The following is a 27,117-nucleotide window of genomic DNA, read 5'->3' as shown; positions in this document are numbered from 1 at the left end:
CACACGGCTCAGAATAAAAGGGAGAAAAAGTAGAAAGAAATAATTGGTAGAAGAAAGAAAGAAAGAAAGAGAGAGAGGGAGAGGGAGAGGGAGGGAGGGAGGGAGAGAGCGAGAGAGGAGAGAGAGAGAAAGAAAGGAGGGAGGGAAGGAGAGAGGGAGGGAGAGAGGAAGGAGGGAAGGAAGGAAAAAAAAGTAGATAAAGTAAAATAAAATAAAGTATAAAATAAAGTAAACAGTTATATAATAGTAGAGTGGTAATATTTATCTTATTTCTTCAAAAAAATTTAATAGACAATTTTTAGAGCAGTTTTAGATTTATAAAAATGTTGAGCTAGTAATGCAGAGTTCTCATATACTCCCTCTTCCCTGTGCAGTTTCTCCTAATATTAACACTTGAATTCGTGTGGTACATATGTTGTGATTGATGAGTAGTATTTATACATTATTATTAACTAAGTCCATAGTTTCCATTAGGATTCACTCTTTGTGTTATAACTTCTGTGGATTTTGACCATGCATGATATCATGCATCCACCATTATATTATCTTACAGAATACTATTACCACCCTGAAAATCTGCTATGCTTCACCTATTCATTTGTCCCTACTGCCTCCCTTCCTAAACCCTGCTAACCATTGATTTTTTCTTTCTTTTCTTTTCTTTTCTTTTTTCTTTAACTATCTGTGTATGGTTTTTCCTTTTCCAGAGTGTCATATAGTTGGAATCATACGGTATGTAGCCTTTTCAGACTGGCTTCTTTCACTAAGCAATATGTGTTTAAGGTTCCTCCATGTCTTTTGTGGCTTGATAGCTTATTTTTATTGCTGAATAATCTTCCATTGTTTGGATGTACCAGTTTGCTTATCCATTCAACTATAGAAGGACATTTTGGTAGCTTTTGGTTTTGGACAATTATAAATAAAGCCACTATAAACATTTGTATGCAGGTTTTTGTGTGGACATACTTTTTCAACTAATTTGGGCAAATATTTAGGATTACAATTGCTTGATCATATGGTAAGCCTATGTTTAGCATTGTAAGGTACCGTCATACTGCTTTCCAAAGTGGCTCTGCCATTTTGCATTCCCACCAGCAATGAATGAGAGTTCCTCTTGCTCCACATCATCGTCAGCATTTGATATTGTCAGTTTTTTTCAATTTTAGCCATTCTGTATCTCTGTTTTAATTTGTATTTCCTTAAGGACAAAAGATGTTGAGCATCTTTTCATATACTTATTTACCATCTGTATATCTTCTTTGGTGCCTATTTAGATTTAATTCATTTTTTTTTCGGTTTTTTGGGTTTTTTTTGTTTTATGGGTTTTTTTGGCTGTTTTGGGTCTTCGTTTCTGGGCAAGGGCTTTCTCTAGTTGCGGCGAGCAGGGACCACACTTCATCACGGTGCGCGGGCCTCTCACTATCGCAGCCTCTCTTGTCGTGGAGCACAGGCTCCAGACTCACAGGCTCAGTAGTTGTGGCGCACGGGCCTAGTTGCTCCGTGGCATGTGGGATCTTCCCAGACCAGGGCTCGAACCTGTGTCCCCTGCATTGGCAGGCAGATTCTCAACCAGTGCACCACCAGGGAAGCCCCTAATTCATTTTTTAATTGGGCTGTTCGCCAAGTTCCTAGTAAGCCATGGGTGTTAGATTTTGTCAAATGCTTTTTGTACATCTATTGATATAATCCTATGATTTTTCTTCTTTAGGCTATTGATGTGATGGATTACATCAATTAATTTTTGAATATTGAACCAGCCTTCCATACCTGGAATAAATAAATAAAAAAAATAAATTTTTTCCCAGCTTTGCTCAAGATATTTATTCAGTGCTCTCACAATTGGCCTCAGTGGCTCAGCAAGGGAGTAGAGCAGGGTAGGGGGGCCCACAGTGAAAAAGTGCATCATTCTTCATTAGTATATAGTTCTTTTTATACATTGTTTGCTTTGATTTGTGAATGTTTTTCTTGATGATTTTTACATCTATGTTCATGAGAGATACTAGTCTGTAGTTTTTCTATCTTTGTGTGAGTTTAATACTAGGGTAATGCCTCATAGAATGAATTAGGAAGTATTCACTCTGCTTCCATTTTCTTGTAGTCATCATAGAGAATTGGTATCATTTCTACCTTAAATTCAGCAGTGAAACCATCTTGGCCTAGTGCGTTTTTTTGTTTTTTGTTTTTTTTTTTTTTGGAAGGTTATTAATTATTGATTCAGTTTCTTTAATAATTACAGACTTATTCAGGTTATCTACTAATCCTTGTGTGAGTTTTGGCAGATTGTGTCTTTTATTGATCCACTTCATCTAAGTTACCAAATTTGTGGCATAAAGTTATTTATAATATTCCTTTATTATCCTTTTAATATCTGTGGGGTCAGTAGCTAGAGCTCCCCTCTTATTTCTGGTATTAGTAATTTGTGTTTTTGCTCATTTTTTCTTTTTTAAGCTGGCTAGAGGTTTATCTCTTCCAGCTTTTGGTTTTGATTTTCTTTCTTGATTCCCTGTTTTCATTTAATTGATTTCTGCTCTGATTTTTATTCTTTCTTTTCTTTTGCTTGCTATGAGTTTACACTGCTCTTCTTTCTCTAGTTTCCTAAGATGGAAGCTTAGATTATTGATTTTAGATAGTCTTTTCTAATACATACATTTAATGCTATAACTTCCCCTTTGTATACTGCATTAGGTATAGCCCACAAACTTCGATAAGTTGTATTTTCATTTTCATTTAGTTAGAATATTTTAGAAGTTTGTTGTTTGATCTCCAAATATTTGGGGATATTTCAGCTATCTTTTTGTTAGAGATTTCTAGTTTAATTCCACTGTGATCTTAAAGCATACTTTTTACAGTTTCTATTCTTTTAAATTTGTTCAGGTATGTTTTCTATCCCAGAATGTGGTCTATCTTGGTGAATGTTCATGTAAGCATGAAAAAAAATGTATTTTCTGCTATTGTTGGGTGAAGTATTATATAAATGTCAATTAGATCCAACTGATTGATGGTGCTGTTTAATTCAACTACATCCTTACTGATTTTCTGCCTGCTGGAGCTGTCAATTACTGATAGAGGTGTGTGGAAGTCTCCAAGTATAACGATGGATTTGTCTATTTCTCCTTGCAGTTCTTTCAGATTTTGCCTCATGTTTTGATGCACCTTGTGTTAGGATTACATACCTTAAGAATTGTCTTTGTGAAGAATTGACCTCCTTACTGTTATGTAATAATGTCCCTCGTAATATCCTTGTTCTCAAGTCTGTTTTTTCTGAAATTAATGTAATTAATCCAGCTTTCTTTTGATTAGTGTTAGCATGGTACATATTTTTCCTTCCCTTTACTTTTAGTCTATCTCTGTTTTTTTATTTAACCACACATTGTTTTCTATTTACTCTGCCAGTCTTTGTCTTTTAATTAGTGTACTGAGACCAGTCATATTTAAAGTGATTATTGATGCAGTTGTATTAATGTCTAGTGTATTTGTAAATGTCTTCTATTTACTCACTTGCTTTTGTTTCTTTCGTCTGCCCATGTTATTCTGCTTTTTTGGTTTTGATTGAGTACTTTATATGGTTCCATTTTCTCCTCTCTCTTACCATACCAATTATACTTCTTTGAAAATTTTTTATGGTTGTCCTAGAGTTTGAAATATATATTTACAGCTACTCTAAGTCCACTGTCAAACAATAATATATGGCTTCATGGATATTTTAGGTACCTTGTAACAGAGTATTCTTCTTTCCTCGTGTCCGTTATGCCATTGCTGTCATTCATTTTACTTATCCAAAAGCTATAATCACCAAATATATTGTTCCTAATATTATTATTATTATTATATTTTTTTTGTGGTACACGGGCCTCTCACTGTTGTGGCCTCTCCCGTTGTGGAGCACAGGCTCTGGATGCGCAGGCTCAGCGGCCATGGCTCACGGGCCTAGCCGCTCCGCAGCATGTGGGATCTTCCTGGACCGGGGCACGAACCCCTGTCCCCTGCATTGGCAGGCGGACTCTCAACCACTGCGCCACCAGGGAAGCCCTGTTCCTATTATTTTGAACAAACATTCCTCTATTATAATCAGTTAAGAATAAGAAGTATAAAATATTTTACCTCCATTTGTTTCTTCTCTAACACCCTTCCTTTCTTTATATAGAGCTGAATTTTTGACCTCTACCACTTTCTTTGTCTCTAAAGAACTTCTTTTAACATTTCTTGTAGGCAGGTCTACTGTGCAAATGCACTCAGTTTTTGTTTGTTTGAGAAAGTATTTATTTCTCCTTCACTTTTGAAAGGCAGTTTGTGGGCACAAAATTCTAGGTTGGTGAGTCTTTTGCTTTCAATACTTTATAAATATTTCACTCTACTCTTTTTGCTTTCAGGGTTTCTCAAGAGACATCCAGTATAATCTTATCCTTGTTCTTCTATCAGTAAGGTGTTTTTTTTCCCCTCTGTCTTCTTTCAAGATATTTTGTCCTTGGTTTTTAGCAGTTTGAATATGATATGCTTAAGTGTAGTTTTTTACATTTATCCTACCTGATGTTCTCTGAGTTTCCTAGATCTGTGGTTTGGTGTGTCATTAATTTTGGCAAATTCTCAGCCATTCTTATTTCAAATATTTCTTCTGTTTTTTTCTCTCTTTCCTCTTTCTGCCATTCCCAGTATACATATGTTACATCTCTTGTAGTTGTCTCCCAGTTCTTGGATGTTCTGTTTCCCTTTTTTTCATTCTTTTTTGTCTATATTCTTCAGTTTGGGAAGTTTCTATTGACATATCTTCAAGCTCACCAGTTCTTTCTTTTGCCATGTGCTGTCTACTGATGATTTTATCAAAGGCATCCTTTATTTGTTAGTTTTTTTTTTTAATTTCTAGCATTTCCTTTTGATTCTTAGTATCTTCATTTCTCTGCTTACATTCTCTTCTTACATATTACAGCTTTTTTCATTAGAGCCTTAGCATATTAACCATAATCATTTTAAATTCCCAGGATGATAATTCCAAAATCTCTGCCATGTCTGAATCTGGCTCTGATGCTTATATTGTATCTTAAGTCTGTGGTTTTTGTTTTGTTTTGTTTTAACACCTAGCATGCCTTATAAGTTTTTGTTAAAAGCTGGACATGTATCAGTTAATAGGAACTGAGGTAAATAGACCTTTAGTGTGAGTTTAATGTTTATCTAGCAAGGAGTTATGCTGTGTTTAATGTTTGCACTTGTGTTTGGGTTTCCTTAGATTCTCCTTTTAAAATAGAGTCTGTATCTTACTTACAGTTCTCTCCCTTGTAATCCACAGTCACTATACCGGAGCACTGTTGATGTGCTGATAAGGTATTGGGGAGGGGAAGCATTCTATAATCTCATGATTAAATTTCACCTTTTTTTTTTTTTTAAGTGGATTTAGTCTAGGGGCTATGACTTTGAGAAGAGTTTCTTAGCCTTTATTTTTCTCCCTTTATATGAGACAGGGAGTCTAAAGGGGCTCAAGTTTTCTGATTGCTCTTCCCCTTGGTCAGATTAGGCTCTGGTAAAGTAATTTTTCTGGAGAGCAGGCCTTAATTAAGGAGAAAAGAGCAACCTGGGCATATTTTAAAATGTTACTTTCTCACTCTCCCTGTTGGAAGTGCTAGGGAGTTGTTCTCATCTTCACCGTGAGAACCTGCTATGGTTCCTGGAAATAAAACTCACCAAAGTGTGGGCTTTCCCCAGAGACTGGCCCTTCAGGATTTTTTGCCTTTCAAGATAGTCCATACTGGGTCTCCATCAATTCCTGCTTCAGTATTCCTACCAGTTACTGACTTAAGCAGTTTTTTGTGTTTCTCTGTATTCAACTGTCTGTCTAGTTTTCAGGGAAAGAGTTTGCCTTGTGACCTCAGTTCTCTGATATTTTAAGAAGAGTTGTTAATTTTCATTTTGTTCAGCTTTTTTCTTGTTCTGAGGATGGGAGTGACAACTTCCAAGCTCTTTATGTGTATGAGCAGAAACTAGAGGTCCTTATTCTTATCTTTATTCTTACTAATATATTGTCAGCATGACGTTACATCAGTTTATAATTGAAATACATAAACAATGTATGATTATATTTTGTCTTTTTTTTTTTTTCAAAGAAAGGATACCCCCAAAATTCCCTGTAATAAAAAACACCTATGAACTGCTTTTTAAATTCTATGTAGTTGGCGAAAGCACTCAATACCTCTGGGTAGCCAGGAATATACGTTCATTGTTTTCAGTACTATGTTTCTTGGCCACAGTGTTCTTTGAATGGGCAGTGTCGGGATAAAGGAGAAATTTGAGAGAGCCCCTCCAACTTACCTCAACAATAGGATCTCTGCTTTTTGCCTTATGTATAGGGGTTTTAAGTCATATTTTGTTTGCACAACGGGTTCTACTGCTATAAAGATATTTGAAAGCCACGTTTTTAGAATATGCTTTTCCTCATAGATATCTAGTTAATAATTGCTACTGAAAAGGTGAAAATTATTCTCCCTTTGGGAGGAACATAGTCTATGTTGTTTTTCTATTTAGAATTCCATCATTAAAGGTCAAACAAGAAATGTAAAGGATCTCAAATTTATTCTAAACAAACATTTCCAACAGGGAAACTTCTGTCTAGGAACCAGGGAGTATTATTTGTACTAATAAAATCAATATTCCCTGACCACCCTGAAATCTACTCAGGTGATGCTGAGGTTCAAATTACTGGGTTCCTACTGAACCTTATACAGTTGTAGTTCCTCCTAAAGATTCTAACATAGGTTTTATTACTCCTACTATACAAGTCTGAATAATATTTTTGTATCAAGGTGAGGTTTAAATAACTGTTGGTCTCATGGGAAATAATAGAAAATAATAACCAGCCTCACTCTATGCTACGAATGAATAAAAACTTATAAAAACCTTTAGGTACTAGAATTTGTATTCTCAGTAAAGGTGCTTCTACTTTGTCTAGAAATATCATCCAAAATTTATGGTAAATCTTTAATTTCTTCTAGTAATTGAAATTTCAAAAATATTGTAGTCATTTTTAATAGTAAAATTAAAAAATTGACATAAACCAAAACTGATGGCATTTTTATATATTTTATTTACTGTAAAGAAGTATCTAAAGACCCGTTGAGTGTGGTATACGAAACTGCCATCTTGATTATTTGAAAATATTTGACAAGTAAGATATCCAGAGTGGAAATTTCTAATTCATGCTACTGTGCCTTCATCAATGACTGCCTACTTCTAGTTAAGTTGCCAGTTTAAGTTGAAATTAATCAATAAGATTGATCAACAGGATGGGTTACATGGAATAGGAGAATGAAATTCATTTTATAGCATCTTTTGTCAGAATTTTGTGGTCATAAAACCAGAAGATATCTTCAGAGGGTTGATGCTTTGGCTTCTGGAAGTTTTTTCACATTAGTACAATATCTGGCACATAAAAGGCTTTTAATTAATATTTGTTGAGTGCATTAATTGAATGAAGATTAACTAGATTGATTATGTAGTCAACAGTTCTTTGCTGACCTAGTTTGTTGGCATTGTGTCTTTTCAACCATCAAGATAATAGTTCATCATTGTGCTATTTTTATATTTATAAAATCATTTGCATTTTATGTAAAAGCTCTAGAATCACTGGGTATTTTGCTAATACAACTAATAAGCCTTTATAAATGTAAGATTAATTTCATGTAATAGTCTTTTTGGTAACAGTTTGAGGAGTATGTGTTCCTTGTGTTCCTTAACTACTGACCTGCCGTAAATAAAAAAGTATTATTAGGAAAAGTCCCAATTTCCTCCACAGTTGATGACAGAATTGTTTTTTGGTTTGTTTTTTATTTTTGTTTTCTTTTGTTTGCTTGTTTTTTACCTTGCTTCCTTCTTCCAAACACTGAATACCGAAGACTACTTAAAGATGGTACCTGAAAGCAAAAAGTTATATACCATGAGACAAATTTGCCAAATTGTGTTGAAGTCCTTTTCATTGTTACTTAAAATATTTGGGAAAATAATTTCTTGGGGTGAGAATCTAGCCTGTAGATTCTTTATTTATTCTTTGGAAACTGCGTACAAAATAAGGAGAATTATGTACCAATGCTAATCTCAAGCCTAGCATGCTTTCAGAATTTGCCAACATTTTAAAAACAGAAAAAATTTATAGCATAATAGATACTGTGTATAAAAGTATAGTGCCTCAGTTTTTACCAAGTAATGAATGTATACATATTATCCAAGTAAACAATTATGTATTCTAGTATAGTAGAAAAAAATCAGATCTTTAGTGTTAGACATATCTGGTTTCAAATCCCAGCTCTTGCCACATAGTTCTGTGGCTCTAGAAAGTTATAGAAAGCTTGAAAGCTTGTTTCCTCAGCAGTATAGTGGGGATAGTTTTGCCCTCTTCAGAGAGCCATCATAGAATTCAAATAACATGATGTGTGTGAATATGCCAGATACATAATAAGCCCTGAGCAAACAGAAGTTCAGGTACTTTACACTGTGTGCAGCTTTGTCAAGAACAGTGTGAGGTAGTATACTGCCATAGCGTTCAAGAAATTCAGGCAAGTATCCAAAGTCTCAAATTTATTTGTGTGCTTTATTTATCTCATTAAAAACACACGAATACACACATCACCATTCATTTTTATCTCCAAGCTTATGTTTAGTTTATTAAGCATAACATTATTGTAATGCCTAAATTGTGCAAATATACTTCCATACTACTTTTCAAATAACTATTATTTTAGCCCATATTCAGCTTTTAGTGCAGGGTTCACATTTGTTTTTTCTTTTCTTTTTTTTTTTTTTCTGTATGCGGGCCTCTCACTGTTGTGGCCTCTCCCGTTGCGGAGCACAGGCTCTAGACACGCAGGCTCAGCGGCCATGGCTTACAGGCCCAGCCACTTCGTGGTATGTGGGATCCTCCCAGACCGGGGCACGAACCCGTGTCCCCTGCATCGGCAGGCAGACTCTCAACCACTGCGCCACCAGGGAAGCCCAAGAGGGTTCACATTTTAAAAACATATTTAAACAAGATCCCTGAGAATATGTTGTCTGTTTTGCTATGTAAAATATGTGACTGCATCACAGAACAGTAGGTTAGTAGGAGTTGGTGCTAGAGGATCAAAGAGCAAATACAGAAATCCTTTCCTCTGTTAGTTTTTAGTAATATTACTACTTTTATTAATATTTTATTATAATATTATTGATATTATTACTTATTAGGAGGAAAGGAGGCAGAGCCAAAGGCAGTTGGTTTTGGCTGTCCTCCTTTGGGAACCCCCTTCCTCGGTTGACATATTTCCCATAAATTGTTACTGGGAGGCAGGACGATAGGCCAGATACTTGCTTCCTTCCTCATTGCCTCTGGTAGCTAAGCCAGTCAGTCAGTCGTTCCTATCTGTGGCTTTGAATCTGGACTGACTGGGGCAAAGGAGCTGAGAGTGGAGAATTCATTTCTGTAGCAACAGCAACATTTAGTTTCCAAGAACACAAGTACTGATTTTGGGCTGTCCAGTTTGCATTTGTAATTTTTAGTCCTATATTAAAGCAATAAACTAATTTCTTTTAATAGCTGTCTTTTTTTTTTTTTTTTTTTTTTTTTTTTTTTGGCCGTGCTGCGTGGCTTGTGGGATCTTAGTTCCCTGACCAGGAGTCGAGTCCGTGCACCCTGCAGTGGAAGCTCGGAGTCCTAACCACTGGAACGCCAGGGAATTCCCAGTAGTTGTCTTTTTTTATATTTTGAACTTTAACAACTGGATATAATAAAATTGGGTTTAGTCTCCCAGCAAGGTTGTTGGTTTGGGCTTCCCCCACCTCCAAGTTTTAGCAGCTTTTTACTAAATCTTTAAATACAAATAATGTGTACCTTTGACATTTCTTTTGCCATAGAATATTATCTATGTAAAACAACTAGATGTCAAGGGTTGAAGTAAAAGGTAATTGTTCTACAACTAATAATACAGCTTTTTTTAAACCTAAAATACATTTGCAGTGTAGATTTTTTGATATATCATTTATGTGCATTTATTAACATTTAAATGCACACCTTGCTTCTAAACTAAAATTTTCTTATAAAATATATATCCCATGTGTTTTAAGTCAAATTAAATTTTTTTTTGCAGGAGGAGGGCTATTAAGAGGGATATGGAATAAAAGAAAAATAGCCTGCCAAGAACTTGAGCAATTAAGAAAACTGTAAATGAAACTACCTGAACTGAAGTGCTATTTTCAGCCCTTTTAGTTATGTTTTAAAGACAAAGAAAACAATCTTAGCTTCATAGATACAGATGTTTGCTTTTAAACTGTTCTTTTGCATATGGTGAATTATTAAAATATCATAACATTTAAAATATATTATTAATATATTACCTCCTTGCATAGGTTGCAGGCTTTTAAGTAATGAAATCTTAAAGTAGTAGAAAAAGTGTGCTTCATTTACTTCACTTACGTTTTCATGATGCCTAAGGAAGTGTTTGATGGTAGGAAAAGTGACAATAATAATCACAGTATAGATTACACCAATAAAGTAATGGTTTTTAGCTTTTAAAAGTTTTGGTACACAGTGATTTAACCTTCATTGTTTGCTTAGGGGAGTTGGAATCAGGAAACTTGCACCTAGTAGCCTTCTGTGAATAACTTGTTAGTTTAACCAAACAGCTTTTCACTAGGATAAAAGAAAAAAGGAATTTGGCTGAAAGGGATTTCAGTGAAAGCATAAAAGCTAATCCTGAGCTTTAGCTGCAGTTATTTACGTAATGAGCAGGGGACTAGCCATTATAAATTGTACTGGTGATGTAATTGAAAATAATATATATCTTTGAAAGATGGCCAGTGACTGAGAAAAAAAGCATCAGATATAGTTACTATAATAAATGTATTAGGTATTAAATTTTGTATCACTTTGTCAAATATTGTAAATCTAGTTTCTATCTTTTGTGAAAGTAACAGGATCAAAGAAAAAGTGTTGTCTCTATTGTTTTTAGTTGGAGTAGCATTTATATTGTTACACTTAAGTATAAGATTCAGTAGAAAGGAAAAGATAGAAGATGCAAAAGAACGGGTAGTTTATGAAGGAACACAATAGAATCCAGTGTATAAGTGAAGGAGTTAACTCTGAAAACAGTGACTACTTCTGGGTAATATCCAAGGGAAGGAAAGATGATTAATGACAGAAGATTTATTATATAGAAAAAGGAAGTTAAGGAAGCTCTAATAGAGTAACTTAAGTTCCTTCAGTAATCTTTTTTTTTTCTTCAGAAATATGAAAGTCCCTATACACTAATACAGGTGAAGATGAGCTCTAAAATAGTAAGATTGAGGTTCAGTGTTTAACAAAAGGTGAAAGTTTGGAGCAGTTTCTGTGGGGAATGTTTTTAGGAGCAGAAATTAATAAAATGAGTTGTGAGTAATGGTAAGAGTCACTTGATAATCGGGACCATTAACTTGGAGGTGGGCTAAATTTTATTGATCAAAGCTTGACAGTTTGGGAATAGTTGTGGGAAAGATCTCAGAATAGATGATTAGTCGGGTGGGCAAGGTTAAAAAAAAAGAGGTTACCAGTGCCACCACTACAACGACTACTACTAGTAATAACGATTGTGATGATAATTTATTGTTGGCATACTGTTTGCCAAATAATTTTACACGTATCATCACATTTAAGCCCCCCAGCCACCCTGGAAGCTAGGTTAACAGTAAGTAAAATGTGTTTCAGAGAAATGTTATTTGCCCATTTCGTCTGCCTGTGGTTGTGTGTGGGGAGGAGGGGAGGCACCCTTCAGATGGTACATGCCAGAAATTATATATTTATTACAGCAGTTTTTCAGCAGATGGCAGTAAAGAATCTTAAGGAAGGTGTTCTTTAAATTTGTGCAAAGGCACCATATAACCATACTGTGGCAGCAGTATATAAAATTGTATCAGTAACAGACCCAGTCTTAGACTCACAGACATAGAAAACAAACTTATGTTTACCAAAGGGGAAAGGGCATGGGGGAAGGATAAATATATGTATAACTGAATCACTTGCTGTACACCAGAAACTAACACAACATTGTACATCAACTATACTTCAATTAAAAAAACAAAACAGACTCAGTTTTGTTTAAAAAACACATATACACAGAGAAGACTTAAGGCATATATACCAAAATGTTAGCAGTCTGGATAATTGGATCACAGAGAATTTTTATTTTCATTTGGTTGCTCTTTTGAATTTTTCTCATCTCTTTAAGTGAACATGTTGTTTGTTTTGGGGGACTTGGGGTAGGTTGTTGATGGAAAGGTAGTAGGAAGATTGTTTAGACACACTTGTAAACAGTAGTGACATCCCACTTCATGTCTTATTCTTCTCCATCTCAGAAAAATCCATAGTGTTCTGAAAACTCACTGTTTTGCATTGAAATTACATTTAAGCATTTTAAATCCAGATATTCCACTTAGGGGATTTGGAATCCCTAACTTCTCTCCACCCTCATATGATCACTGTAGCCAACTTCATCACTATTTTAGAACTTCACCTTGTACCATAGTCAGTCAGAGACTGGTTTGTATGACTCGAACAGTTAGATGAATAAAGAGAAAATAGACTTAGGATGAAGGGAAACATAGTAGGTAAGAGGGAAATAGTAGATTCTGTCTTGGCCAGGTAAAGTGAGCACTTAAAAATTCTTGTCTTAAAACCACACACACACAGAGTTTTGTATATTTAGTAATTTAAATTGATCTAAAGAAATACTAACTTCGTCCTTCTTTCTTGTGACTGGTGAATTCATCAATTTTGTGTATTGTAAATAAACTTGATTCATGTAATGTATTGCAAAATAGTTTAAAAATAGATACCATTTTGACTAGTGACAAGTAGTAGTACATTTGGATTTTGGTTTGTGTGTCTGTGTGTGTGTAAACAATTTTACTTTTCAATTAATAAATTAATAGTATTTAGGTAAAATCTTAAAAGTACAATAAGAACTGTTTTCTTGTGACAGTTATTTGCACTCCAGTCATATATTTCATATTAATGAAATCGCATTATGAGTACTGAAAAGTAAAAGAAATTCCAAAACTAAAAATGTACTTACTTATTTTAGTTACACAGTAAACTTTTTAAAAAATGACATCCCCATGAGTTATTTATTTTATAACTAGGATTTTGTACCTTTTGACTTCCTTCACCTATTTCACATTCCGCCCTCCCATCTCCTGCCCCTGACAACCACCAGTCTCTTCTCTTTACCGATGAGCTTAGTAGGAGGGTTTGTCTTGTTTTGTTTTTCTTTTTTGCAGCTTCCACATATTAAGTGAGGTCATAGGGTATTTGTCTGTCTCTGTCTGACAAATTTCACTTAGCGTGATTCCCTTGAGGTCCATCCAAGTAGTCTCAGATGGCAAGATTTTGTTCTTTTTTTATGGCTAATATTTCTGTGTGTGTATATGTGTGTGTGTACCACATTTTCTTTCCATTCATCTGTCAATGGACACTTAGGTGGTTTCTGTATCTTGGCTGTTATAAGTAATGCTGCAGTGAACATGGGGATGCACATATCTTTTCAAGTTAGTGTCTTCATTTATTTGGATAAATATCCAGAACAGGAATTGCTGGATCATGTGGTAGTTCTATTTTTAATATTTTGAGAAACCTCTATATTGTTTTCCACAGTGGCCACACCAATTTACATTCTCACCAAGAGTGCACAGGGGCAGGGGTTTTGTTTTTTCCATATCCTCACAAACACTTCTTATTTCTTGTGTTTTTGATAGTAGTCATCTTCACAGATGTGAGGTGATATCTCTTTGTGGTTTTGATTAGTGATGTTGAGCATTTTTTCATGTACCTGTATGTCTTCTTTGGAAAAATGTCTATTTAGAACCTTGACCCGTTTTTTAGTTTTTGGGTTTTTGCTGCTGAGTTGTATGAGTTCTTTATATATTTTGGATATTAATACCTTATCAGATATATGATTTGTAAATACTTTCTCCCATTCAGTACATTGTCTTTTCATTTTGTAGATTGTTTCCTTTGCTTTGCAGAAGCTTTTTAGTTTGATGTGGTCCCACTTGTTTATTTTTGCTTATTTATTTTTGCTTATCGTCGGCTTTGTTTTTGGTGTCAAATCTACAAAATCATTGCTGAAGCCTATGTCAGGGAGCTTACCACCTATGTTTTCTTCTAGGCGTTCTATGATTTCAGGCCTTACATTCCAGTCTTTAATCCATTCTGAGTGAATTTTTTTGTATGGTATAAGAGAGCAGTCCAGTTTCATTCTTTTGCATGTGGCTATCCAGTGTTACCGATACTGCTTATTGAAGACAATGTCTTTTTTTCTATCATATATTTATCACAAATTAATTGACTATATATGGGTTTATTTCTGGGCTCTCTGTTCTGTTTCAGAACAGATCTATGTGTCTGTTTTTATGCCAATACCATACTGTTTTGATTACTATAGCTTTGTAATATAGCTTGAGATCACAGCACATAATGCCTCCAGCTTTTCATGTTTCTCAAGATTACTTTGGCTTTTGGGGGTCTTTTGTGGTTTCATACAAATTTTAGGCTTGCTTTTTCTATTTCTATGAAAAATGCCATTGGAATTTTGATAGGGATTACATTGACTCTGTAGATTGCTTTGGGTAGTGTGGACACTTTAACACACTACACTAATATTAATTCTTTGAACCCATGATAGTTTTACAATAAACTTTTGGTAAGTATTTATATAGATGAATATAAATGGTATGAAATATGTCAGTTACAATGATTTTTGACCTTGTCTTTTATAATTCAGTATTTAATTCTTTTGATTAAAATTTATTTTAAAATGCCTATCATTTCCTGAAGGAATATTAATTTGAAATATTATATATGTGCTCCACATCAAAAATTGGCTCAAATATAGACACGTTTATCTGACATCCATAAAAAATTAGATCCTGAGAGAGCTGCCATAAACTTCAAAGCTATTGACTGTATAAATGTTTGAGTTACTAATTAGTAATTGAAGTCTTTTAACGTATTCTTTGCTGTCTGGATTCCAGTATTCTTTCATTACCATGTATTCTAATTAACAAGGGAGTATAGTATCTGATTTTCTTCAGGTTTCTGTCCTTGGCCGGATACACTCAGGCATTTGTATTATTAATATTAAGCCTCAGGGTCTGTGAGTGAATAGGGTGTGATGTTGGAGAAACGAGAGACATAACTTCTTAAACATAGATGGACATACAAAATGTGAATTCAACTAAAACGTCAGCGTCACCAAAATGTGTAGCATTTAGATTTTTAGCTTGAATATGCGAGAGTTTATTATATGTAATATGAAATCTGATAAATGCTTGAGCAGCTTCTAAAAGTACAAGAGTATGGTATTTGTTTATAAGATAATGTTCTGTTGTGTTTTTAAATGAAATTTTATTTACTTTCAAGAGATTCTTAACTGACCTTCATTGAAGGTAGGGAATTAAGAATGAAACACTAGGCTTAAAACAAATTACCAGAAGTGTTCAGAACAATTGAGTATTTGACTTTAAATATAAGCAGAAATTTAAAAAATATTCTTTGAAATGAAATGAACTTGAAATTTGTTTGCACTGTTTTGCTTAATATTTCTATACATTGATCTGGAGCTTTTATATTAGGAGAGCAGGTTTTCTATTTTAAAGAACATATCTAAGTGTTAGAAAACTTCTACTGCTTTTATTTTTTGTAGGTGGTTTCAGACCCCCTCACAGGTTTTCTACCATGCAGCAACTGAACATGGAGGGAAGGACGTATATCCAGGGCAGTGTCTTTGGGAAGGTTGTGAGCCTTTTCAGCGGCAGAGATTTTCTTTCATTACCCACTTACAGGTACACTTTCTTAATACTATTTGGTTTGTAACTCATTTGGTTGTGTTAAAGATCTTGATGCATATGTTTTTTACTTCCTCTTTCTCAAAAAGGACAAACACTGTTCAAAGGATGCCCTGCTTGCAGGATTAAAACAAGACGAACCAGGACAAGCAGGAAGTCAGAAATCTTCTATCAAGTAAGGAATCTGAGTTCACTTCCTGTTGCACATAAAAAAAGACAAATCAGGAAACCAGGCAAAACTTAGTAATAAAAGGCAATTTAGTATATCGGGAGACAGGAAACCTGGGTTGTAGTCCACCTCTACCATTAACCAGCTATGTATGTGACCCTGTTCAAATTGTGTAAATGCCCTAGGAATCACTTCTCATTTTGGCTGGACCACATGGTCTGTAAGTACCTTGTAGCTCTAATATTTTGATTCCACTTTGTGGACAAGTCAAGTAATGACAGATGATATATGAGAAATGCTTTGTAAACTGCAAATAAATATATGGTTCTTTGTCCTTTGAGAGAGTAGTTGAACATGTACTTGATAATGGCAAAGAGATTTATTCTTACAGCTACTCCTGAGGAGAGGCCAAGGTGGCATGTGAGGGTCCAATATAAAATTGTATATGTCACATTTACTATATGGTTATTCATTTACCTATTATTTCATGAACACATACTTGTAGTCAAGTTCTGAGTTAGCTGTAGATTCCTGTAAGGTCCTTATTAGATTTACATAGTATTTCCTGTTCTGTTTCTGAGGCCTTTAGTTGTAAACTCTGTAACCTGAAAAATACAGTCAGCCCTCCATATCCTCAGGTTCGGCATCTGAGGATTCAACCAACCAGGGATCAAAAATACTCGGAAAAAAAAAAATGTCAGGAAGCTCCAAAAAGCAAAACTTGAATTTACCATGCACTGGCAACTATTTGCATAGCATTTACATTGTATTGGGTATATAAGTAGTCTAGAGATGATTCAGAGCACACAGGAAGATGTGTGGAGGTTATATGCAAATGCAGTCATCGCTCGGTATCTACCTGGGATTGGTTCCAGGATTTTGGTATCCACAGAGGGTCCTGGACCCAATCCCCCATGGACACCAAGGGACAACTGTATTTTAAATTCTCATAATGTGAAAATAAATTAATTTGTCACCATTTATTGAGATACTGCTGTGTACTGGGCATTATGCCAGACATAGGGAGTTCTAAGAACAAGATATAGTGTAACTTCACAGAGTTGAAATTTTAGACAGAGAACCAGAAGTATAGGAACACAGAAGCTGCTTACATACTTTATTCATTCCATTACTGTTTACTTTATTCTCTCCATTACTATTTATTCCACGTGCTAGGCACTAAGGTATAGCACGAGGTATACGTGACCAAGATGTTTTGCTGTTTTCAAGTCTGGAGATGCAATGAGAGGTATAGGTAATTCTTATTATATGGTGTAATAAGTCCTAAAATGAAGATATGCACAAGACACTGTGAGAGCCCACCTAAACCAACCTAGGAGACCAGGGAAGTCTTTCTGGTAGAAAGCACATCCAAACTGAGACCCAAAGAATGAGGAGTAAATAGCTGAGGGTTTCATAAGCCATAATCATGAGTTTGGATTTTACCCTAGAGGCAGTAGAAAGTCATTTTTCTGCCAAGTATCTTTTTCTGTAAATTTCACTGTACAGTTGACCCTCGAACAACACAGATATGAACTGGGAGGATCTACTTATATGCGGATTTTTGTCACGGTAAATACTACAGTGCTGCACCATCTGTGGTTGGTTGAACCCACAAATGTGGAACTGTGGATATGGAGGGCCAACTGTAAAGTTATATGCGGATTTTTCACTGCAGAAAGAGTGGGTACCCCTAACTCCCATGTTCAAGGGTGAACTGTATTTAATTTCTGTGTATTATGTAGCCTATAAGAGTATGTTGCAGTATGTTTGATTTTGCTCAAATTTGGAGGAACTTATATTTGGTATATCAGTTACAATCAATCAAAAATCTTTGTCACTTATACATAAAATCTAATAATAATTTTCATCTGTGTCCATATATAGATATCCTTACTTGTAGACATCTATAAGTAGATATAGATAAAAAGTGGTTTACAATTTAAAGATTGCTTTTATGTTAACTTACTTAATATTCAGAATTACTTTACTCATGTAAAAAGGTGCCAGAAATATCCCCACTTTACAGATGCAAAACCTGAAGCACAAAGGGGCAAACTGAACTTGAAAGTCGTGCAGCTAGTTACAGTGTCAGAAATAGGATTTCCTCACTGTGAGCCAGTGCTCTCGCCACTCCTGCCCCACCAGAATACAGCAGATACTGATACAATTTTTCTGCTTGGCGAAGGAGACCTAGAGTAGTTTGAAATCTGATTTTATATAAAATCTACCTCTGCAGTCCCTCCATTCTGTATCTTTCCTAAAGGACAGTAGAGCTATACTGAAAGAATTGATTGAAATTAGTAAATAATGAAGAAAAATTATGTAACATAGTAATAGTTTGAAGTGTAATAGTTGGCATAATTTTGTATTATTATCATATTAGGTTATCTTTTCCTGGGTGACCTATACATATACCAGTATATTCTCAGGTAATATTATTTTACTCCTAGGTACAGTTTAGCAAAAATAATTTGCAGCTCAAATTGTAGACTAGTCTTTGTTAACATCTTTACATTGCATTCAAAGACGTGAACTTCACAACTTTGAATACTATGTTGTATTTATATATGGGCTGTACCAGAACATCTGTTGTTTGCTTTAAAGTTGATAGATCGGAAAATAAAAGACTTGAAACTTCTCCTTGATACCGAGAGCCCTTATGCCTAGGCTGACCCAAGAGTGAATATTACTGCTGGGCCATGGGAGCTTTTACTCACCCTGTGTCCAGAGTTTCAGAGTAACCACCTTAGGGGCTGGCAGGTTGGTCATTCGTTATCAGTCTGTCTGCTGCATCATGTTAACAATCCCTTTCTCTCTCTGGTCAATTTAGGCAGCCAGCTGTAGGGGGCACAAGCTCAACTCCTAGAGCACAAAAGGCCATTGTGAATCATCCCAGTGCTGCCCTTATGGCTCTTAGGAGAGGATCAAGAAACCTTGTCTTTCGGGATTTTACAGTGAGTAAGCCTCGAAAGCCTTATCTGTAAATGTGTGCACGCTGTGTGATTTAGATCTTTATTCTTTTCCTTTTCTTTTCCTTTTTAAGGATGAAAAAGAGGGACCAATAACTAAACACATCCGACTAACAGCTGCCTTAATATTAAAAAATATTGGTAAATATTCAGAATGTGGTCGCAGGTGAGTAATCTGTTTTCTGTAGCCAGAGTGAATCTAGATTATTTTACTTTTACCCATAAGTTAATAAGGTTAGATGCCTGCATTTTATTCACTGCTTTTCGCATAAATTTTTGGATATGTCCGAAAGCTTATGTCAAGCTCAGGCCATCATGGATTCTTAAAAGCCAAAAAAATAGAAGTTGAAACAACCAAAAGGTTTTCTTTTAACTTGTTTCATTAGGTTAAATTTTTCTGGTCATAGAATTTAAGTTTATTTTATTTATTTATATTCATTTATTTTGGCTGCATTGGTTCTTTATTGCTGCATGTGGGCATTCTCTAGTTGCAGCGAGTAGGGGTTACTCCTTGTTGCGTTGCACAGGCTCTAGGCACACGGGCTTCAGTAGTTGTGACACACAGGCTCAGTAGTTGTGGCTCGCGGGCTCTAGAGCGTAGGCTCAGTAGCTGTGGAGCACGGGCTTAGTTGCTCCGCGGCATGTGGGATCTTCCTGGACTAGGACTCGAACCCGTGTCCCCTGCATTGGCAGGCAGATTCTTAACCACTGCGCCACCAGGGAAGCCCTGGTCATAGAATTTAGGGCAAAAAGTAGATCTACAAGAGAAAACTTAGGAGTTTACTGGGAGGAAAAATGAATTGCTCACTTGAATCATGTGGAATTAGAATGGAATTCAGTTTGATAATTACCGTTTTAATGAAACCATCAAAGCCATACGTGTGCTGAGATTCACTATAATACTCTGAAGTTTTAAAAGTTACATTTTAGTGAACTTAAGAGAAAACTTAGGATTTTGTAGATCTATAGCAACTGGAAACAATAACTCTAACCCTAGAGAGAGCAAATGTGGATTTGCCTCCCTTGTCTCCCTTGAAGCTTGAAGCTAATATTCTAGTATTATTCGTCCTCCATCTTCAGCTGACCCAACTCAGGCTCCTTCATTGGGAAGGTGTCCTCTGATGCATCTTGCCTTCCAGATAGTGATTTTTTCTCCTAGTCTCTCTCCTCTCACATACTATTAATCGAATCTACCTTGGTTCTCCTCCCCCCATTTTACCTTGTGTTAGGTCTTTAATGATATTTCTTGCAGTAACCTTCCAACTGGACTTTCCAAACATAAAAACAGTGCCATCGATTACAAAAAAAAAAAACAATTAATTTAACTATATCAACCTTTAAAGCTTCTGCAAATTAATGATGAATAAAACTTAAAACTAAAGTTTTTAAAAAGTATTTTTAATGACAAAAGTTACTATATTTAGTGTATCAAGTATTCCCACAGAGGAATAAGAAAAATTCTTAACACTCAAATGAAAAATAAGCAGAGTTTTTAAGGGAAAAAAAAAGAAATATGAAGGTTTTGTCACTAGCATCTCCCAGCTTCATTCATGAGTTCTTCCTTCCTTTCTCACTGTATTTCCCTCCTCACCCCTCCTTTTGCTACATTTCAGTTTTAGCCAAACTAAACCACATGCAGATTCCAACCATGCAAGACGTCCTTCGTGTCTCACTTTTGTACATTTGTTCCAGTGCTATACTGTCCTCCCTGTGTTGTGGCCCATTTAGTATCTGCAAGCCCCCGTGATTCAGCTCAGACGTTGGCTTCTGTGTGCTGCTTTTCCTATGCTGTGTTCCCCTTCCTCACTGAGTTTGTTCTTCTCTATTTTTGTAACATGTCTGTCTTATAACATTTCATCTTACTGTTTTGTAAGTAGTTATTTATGTGGCTTTTTTCCACTACTGACCTAACTACAGATTTTCTCTGATTAATCTTTGTAGCCCAATTGCCCAATACATCAGAGATAATCCCTACTTCCTATTCTTCCTTCAAGACTCAACCCAGGTCACCTCTTCCTTTCCTGACATCTCCCTCACTACCTACCCTTGACCTAAGGTGTCCCCCACACATTGCTTTGTTACCACCTTACATGATGAGATCTGTGAAAGCAGGGGTTGAATATTTATTTTTGTTTTTGTGTCCTCAGTGCCTAGCATAGTGTTGGAAATATAACAGTGATTCAATAAATATTTGATTGATAGACAGATGGAAGGGAAGAAGGTCTCAAAAATTCATTTTTTCCTAGAGTTATGATCTGGAATTTGTGTAGACAGTTGGAATTCTAAAAGTAATTTTATAACTTTTCCCTCACATTCAAATTGTACATTCTTAGGCTTACAGCAAAGCCACTTTGGCTACATCTAATATAATTATTGAACCAAAGTTTTCATCTTACAGTTTGTGTTTTGTTGTTGATTTTGTTATTTTATTTAACTCTAAACCTTCTAGATGTCTTTTGGCATCTTCAGGTGCTATGATCTTAGAAAAGCAGAAGCAGAAGAATTAAAACAATCCATTAAATTCTTCCCATTCACCCTCCCAGTCTGGGTTGAAATCCCCATATAGAACCTCTATCGAATATCTCCAGTAATGAGGAGTTTTGCTAGAGCAGGAGTACTGACAGAATCTGGCAAAACATATGTGAAGAAAAAAGTATAGGAAATCAGGTATTGCAAAAGATAATTCTTTGTTGATATATTTCCTCATCTCTGGTGGAGTAAGTTAATGGGTGTGATTTTTTTTTTTTTTTTAACTAAAGCACATTCTATTTGCAATAAGAAAATTACAGGTCAACAGGAAGATATATGGAAATTTACTTTCATTCTTACAGTACAATATACTGAAGAGTATGAAATATCAGCATTTTTTAAAATTTTAAGTTCAGAATCTGATTGAATAATGTAAACTTTTGGGCTTCCCTGGTGGCGCAGTGGTTGAGAGTCCGCCTGCCGATGCAGGGGACTCGGGTTCGTGCCCCGGTCCAGGAAGATCCCACATGCTGCGGAGCGGCTGGGTCCGTGAGCCATGGCCGCTGAGCCTGCGCGTCCGGAGCCTGTGCTCCGCAACGGGAGAGGCCACAACAGTGAGAGGCCTGCATACCGCAAAAAATAAATAAATAAATAAAAATAATGTAAACTTTTAAAATGCAGTTTATCTCCTTTATGACTAAACTTGAGCTTTGGAGAATTGCAATATGTTTCTCCTCTTTTTGATGTATACCTTTTGTCAGTGTAACACATGGGTCTTATTTAAAAATCAAATGATACTTTCACTAATAATGAACAATCTGAAAAAGAAACGAACAGTTCTATTTACAATAAATCAAAAGAATAAAATAATCACATTAACCAAGGAGGTGGAAGATTTGTACATTGAGAACTATAAAACATTGCTGAAAGAAATTAAAGAAGATGTAAATAAATGGAAAGACATCCTTTGTTCATGGATTGGAAGACTTAATATAGTTTAGATGTCAATACTACCCAAAGCAACCTACAGATTCAATGCAACCCCTATCAAAATTTCAGTGACATTTTTGCAGAAATAGAAATATTTGTTCTAAAATTCATATGGAATCTCAAGGAACCTTGAATAGCAAAACTATCTGGAAAAGGGAGAACAAAGTTAGAGGACTCATACTTTCTGATTTCAAATTTCACTGCAAAGCTATAGTAATCAAAACAGTGTACTGTCTTTAGTGACATAAAGACAGACATATTAACCAAGGAAACAGAATGGAGAGCCCAGACATATGTGGTCCTTGCATATGTGGTCAAATGATTTTCAGTAAGGATGCCAATTCTCTATTCAATGAGGAAAAGATAGTCTTTTCAACAAATGGAGTTGGGAAAACTGGAAATTCACATGCAAAAGAATGAAGTTGAACCCTTACCTAACACCATATGCAAAAATTAACCCAAAATGCATCAAAGACCTAAAAGTAAGAGCTAAAACTATAAAACTCTTAGAAAAAGCTTCATGACATTGGATTTGACAGTGGTTTCTTGGATATGACACCAATGGCACAGGCAACAAAAGAAAACGTAAATTGAATTTCATCAAAATTAGAAACTTGTGCATCAGAGGACACTATCAATAGAATAAAAAGACATTCAACAGAATGGGAGAAAAGAATTACAAATCAAATATCTGATAAAGGGGTTAATATTCAGACTATGTAAAGAACTCCTAAAACTCAACAACAAAAAGAAAGCAAACCAAATCAAAAATGAGCAGCGGACTTGAATAGAAATATCTCCAAAGAAGATAAATAAATGGCCAATAAGCACATGAAAAGATGTTCAACATTACTAATCATTAGGAAAATGCAAATCAAAACCACAATGAGGTACTACTTCAAACCCATTAGAATGGCTATTATTAAAAACAAACAAAAAATGGAAAACAATTAAGTGTTGGCAAGAATGTGGAAAAATTGGAACCCTTGTGTGTTGCTGATGGAAATATAAAATGGCACGGCCGCTGTGGAAAAGAGTGTGGCCATTCGTCAAAAAATTAAACATTTCATTCTACCTTTTGGGTATATACACAAAGGAATTTAAAGCAGGGAGTTGAACAGATATTTATGCACCATTTTCATGGCAGCATTATTCACAGTAGCCAAAAGGTAGAAGCATCCCACCAGTCCATCAACAGAGGAATGGATAACTAAAATGTGTGTGTATATGCAATGGAATATTACTCAGCCTTAAAAAAAGAATGAAATTCTGATACATTCTACAACATGGATAAACCTTGAAGACATTGTGTTAAGTGAAATAAGCCAGGCACAAAATGACAAATATTGTATGATTCCACTTAAATGAGGTACCTAGAAAGTAGAAGAGTGTAACAGCCCCCAGCAGGGGGTTGGGGGAGTGAGGCAGTGGGGGCGTTCTTGTTGGTTGTGGGAAGATGAAAAAGTGCTGGCGATGGATGGTGGTGATGGTTGCACAGCAGTGTCGATGTACTTCATGCCCCTGAACTGCACACTTAAAGATGGTTAAAGTAGTAAATTTTGTATGATGTATATTTGACCACAATTTAAAACTAAAAACAAGAACAAAGGAGGGATTTGGGGGAAATGCAGAGTGGCTACTAATAAGTATTTGGTGTCTTTTGGGGGATGATGAAAATGTTCTAAAATTGATTGTCGTGATGGTTGCACAATTCTGTTACTATACTAAATACCACTGAACTACACACTTTAAACAGGTGAATTGTGTGGTATATGAATTATGTCTCAATAAAGCTGTTATAAAATTTTTTTAATTAAATGGTAAAGCTTATAACAAACTATATAGTCCCCTACTTCACCCTTCCTACCCACATCCAAGGAAGAGCTTTCAACAAGTTGAGCTAATTTTTCTGGTATTTGCCTCCATGTTTCTAAATAACATGTTTATGTTACTATTTCTTAATTTACCTATTTTGCACTTTACCTGTTGACTCTCCTTCTATTGAACACTGTTAAAACCTCTCTTCCTTATGCTTTTCATTTCCTCATAATATTGTTACATCTTAAATCAGATGTTGTTGTATTGTTTGATGCTGAGCCCCGTGCTACTGTTTTACATTTCTTTTTCTCTCTTTGCTTTTGCGGGGTTAATGATTGTCTCGCTTCTTCATTAGCTTTTAATGGGCCTAATGCTGATTTTCCCATATATTTCAATCAGTATCTTTCAAGCCTATGTATAAGCTATCTAAAAAACACAGTTGTTAAACCTCTATCAGTTCTACATTTTTTTCCCCTTGGAAACTGGCCTTGGTAGTCTAGACAGCTTACTTTGTAGGCCTGGTACACAGCTGTCCTTGGGAATTCCTTCTACGATGAAACCTTTTTCTTGAATCCTACTTCTTTTACTTGAGTTCCTCCCTCATTGTAGTAAGGTACATCCTCCAATAATTTCAAGGCCCTACCTGTCTGAAAATGTTTTTAGTCTACCCTTTAGTCTTGATAGTTTGGTTAGATATAGAATTCTAGATTGAAAAATCACTTTCCTTTAAAAATCTGAGGACATTGCTCTAATGTCTTCTAGCATGCAGCTTTGCTGTTGACAAGTCCAGTGACATTCTGATTCCCATTCCTTTGTATGAGATCTATTCCCCCCCACCCCCACCCTCCAGAAGTTGTTAGGGTCTTTTTTTTTTTTTTTCCAGTTTCTGTTATTCTGAAATTTCATGAATGCTGTGTCTTGTTGTGGGTGTTTTTTGTTGTTGCTGTCATTGAAGTGGGCATTTCATTTCAGTGGATCCTTTCAATCAAGAGATTCATGTCCTTAAGTAATGGGAAACTTTCTCAAATGTTTCTTTTTATAATTCCCTGCTATCCATTGTCTGTTCCCATTTCTAGAACTTCTGGTTTTTTTTGGATGCTAGACCCTTGTAGAGTGATCCTCTAACTTTCTTTTCTTTCTTAGCTTTCAATTTTGTCTGTTTAATCTGTTTTCTAGAAACTTCCTTGACTTTATCATCAAATCTACTGCATTTTTACTTCATCTGCCATGCTTTAAATTCTAAGAGCTCTTTTTAGGTTGTCAGTTGTTGCTATTTTTATAACATCCTATTCATAGGTTGACTACAGTGCTTGCTCATCTCTCTCTCAGGATATTAATGCCAGTATTTTTTGAGTTTCTTCTGCTCCTAGTATGGTTGCTGTGTACTCGAAATTACTTGAAATGTCTGAGGATTTGGGGCTTTGTGTGATATTTTAAGAATGAAATACCTGCTAGCTAGTTGGAAGCTCTGGATGCATGACCCCCACGTGTCACTAGTGATTGCCATTTTAGGGTGACCCCTGATGAACCAGTTTGTTTCCTAGAAGCCCCTCAAACGTCAGTCTTCGTAGAGATTGTTTCTCCAGGGAAGAATCTTTGATTTCCTTGCCTTTAGAAGTGGGCAACTTGAAGGAGAGTCCGTGAGGGCGTGCACTGTGGAAACAGAATTGGGGGTGGGGTGGGCAGGAGGACCTCACTGGGGTCGAGTACGTTCACTTTCCTTCACGCCGTCTATGTCTCTGTGAGTCCTAACCCTTTCTGGTTTAGTTCCTCCAGAAAATAAATTTCTTTTATTCATTTTGGGAGGGAAAGGAGATAAACTTGCATCAAACTGTGCTATTTTCCTAAAAGATGATTTGTGTCTTAAATTGTTTTCACTAATGCTACTTACAAATTATTTCTTATCTATTAAGTGCATTAAAGTGACACAATGTTTATCCTTTGTTAAACATATCAAAAAGATAAAGGAACTTTTGAAATTTGAAATTGAAAGAATATCATTTTATACAACAAAAAAGGCATATTTCATTTTTTATCTAGTGAGTGCTTATTTAATTCTTTAAAACCTCCCAATATAAAAAATATTAATTTATATCAAAAATGAAATGGTTACTTTAAAATCATCCTAGTGATTGAAATGTAGTCTTTCTAGTTTTATCCATGTGACATAAAAATAAAAGAAAGAATACTTTTTAACATGTGACTGTTCATCAGTTTGGAAAATATGATTTTATTTGTTAAGCTTTTGAAAGTAAAGGCTTTTTGCTTTGTCACAATGTTCATTGATTATAGAGGGGAAATAATTTGATTCCACTTAGTAGGTTATTTTTAAATCGAGTTTTTTATGGCTGTTTTTTCTTTTCCAGAAAAAAATTGTAGACATTTTATAGTTCATTTAAAAATTTGTTAAATAAACTTTTGAAGTAAATCATGCCTAAAGAAAAGTAAAAAACAACAGAAGTGTGAAGCTCAATGAACTGTCACAAGGTGAACCACCACATAACCAACCATCCAAGTTACGAAATTGATCACCACCACTTCCACGGAGTCCCTCCGAGTGACCCCAGTCTTTACCCCGTCCTTGTCTGTGGGACTACTGTCCTGATCTGTAACACCATAGATTAACTTCACTTGATTTTGAACTTTATATAAGTAAAATCATATAGTATATTTTTTCTTGTGCTAGCTTTTTTTTTTCTCAACTTTGTTTGTGAAATTCTTTCACGTTGCATGAAGTAGTACTGTGTATATATAGCAGTATAAAATTCTGTCATATGAATATACTCAAATTTACTTTTTCCATTCTTTTTTTTTTTTTTTTTTTGCGGTATGTGGGCCTCTCAGTGTTGTGGCCTCTCCCGTTGCGGAGCACGG

General features: G+C 35.4%; 1 protein-coding gene across 3 annotated transcripts in view; it reads left to right on the top strand.

Annotated features, from left to right (window-relative positions):
• ARID2 (AT-rich interaction domain 2) overlaps positions 1 to 27,117 on the top strand; it is a 170,524-nt gene that overhangs the window by 138,499 nt on the left and 4,908 nt on the right. For 2 of the 3 annotated variants that reach the window (XM_027093544.1, XM_027093543.1), the window contains 4 exons: positions 15,684 to 15,822; positions 15,915 to 16,000; positions 18,828 to 18,951; positions 19,041 to 19,132. In XM_027093544.1, coding sequence (XP_026949345.1) covers positions 15,684 to 15,822; positions 15,915 to 16,000; positions 18,828 to 18,951; positions 19,041 to 19,132 — 441 coding nt within the window. Of the gene's footprint in view, positions 1 to 15,683; positions 15,823 to 15,914; positions 16,001 to 17,170; positions 17,244 to 18,827; positions 18,952 to 19,040; positions 19,133 to 27,117 lie in introns of those variants that run through there. The other variant, XR_003430079.1, reaches the window with a different exon arrangement.

Source organism: Aethalodelphis obliquidens, unplaced genomic scaffold, assembly GCF_003676395.1.
Source record: "Aethalodelphis obliquidens isolate GAN/ISIS:26980383/991018 unplaced genomic scaffold, ASM367639v1 scaffold84, whole genome shotgun sequence".
Lineage (NCBI taxonomy): Eukaryota > Metazoa > Chordata > Mammalia > Artiodactyla > Delphinidae > Aethalodelphis > Aethalodelphis obliquidens.
Note: the sequence above shows the minus strand (reverse complement) of the source record. Positions and strands in the feature narration are given on the sequence as shown.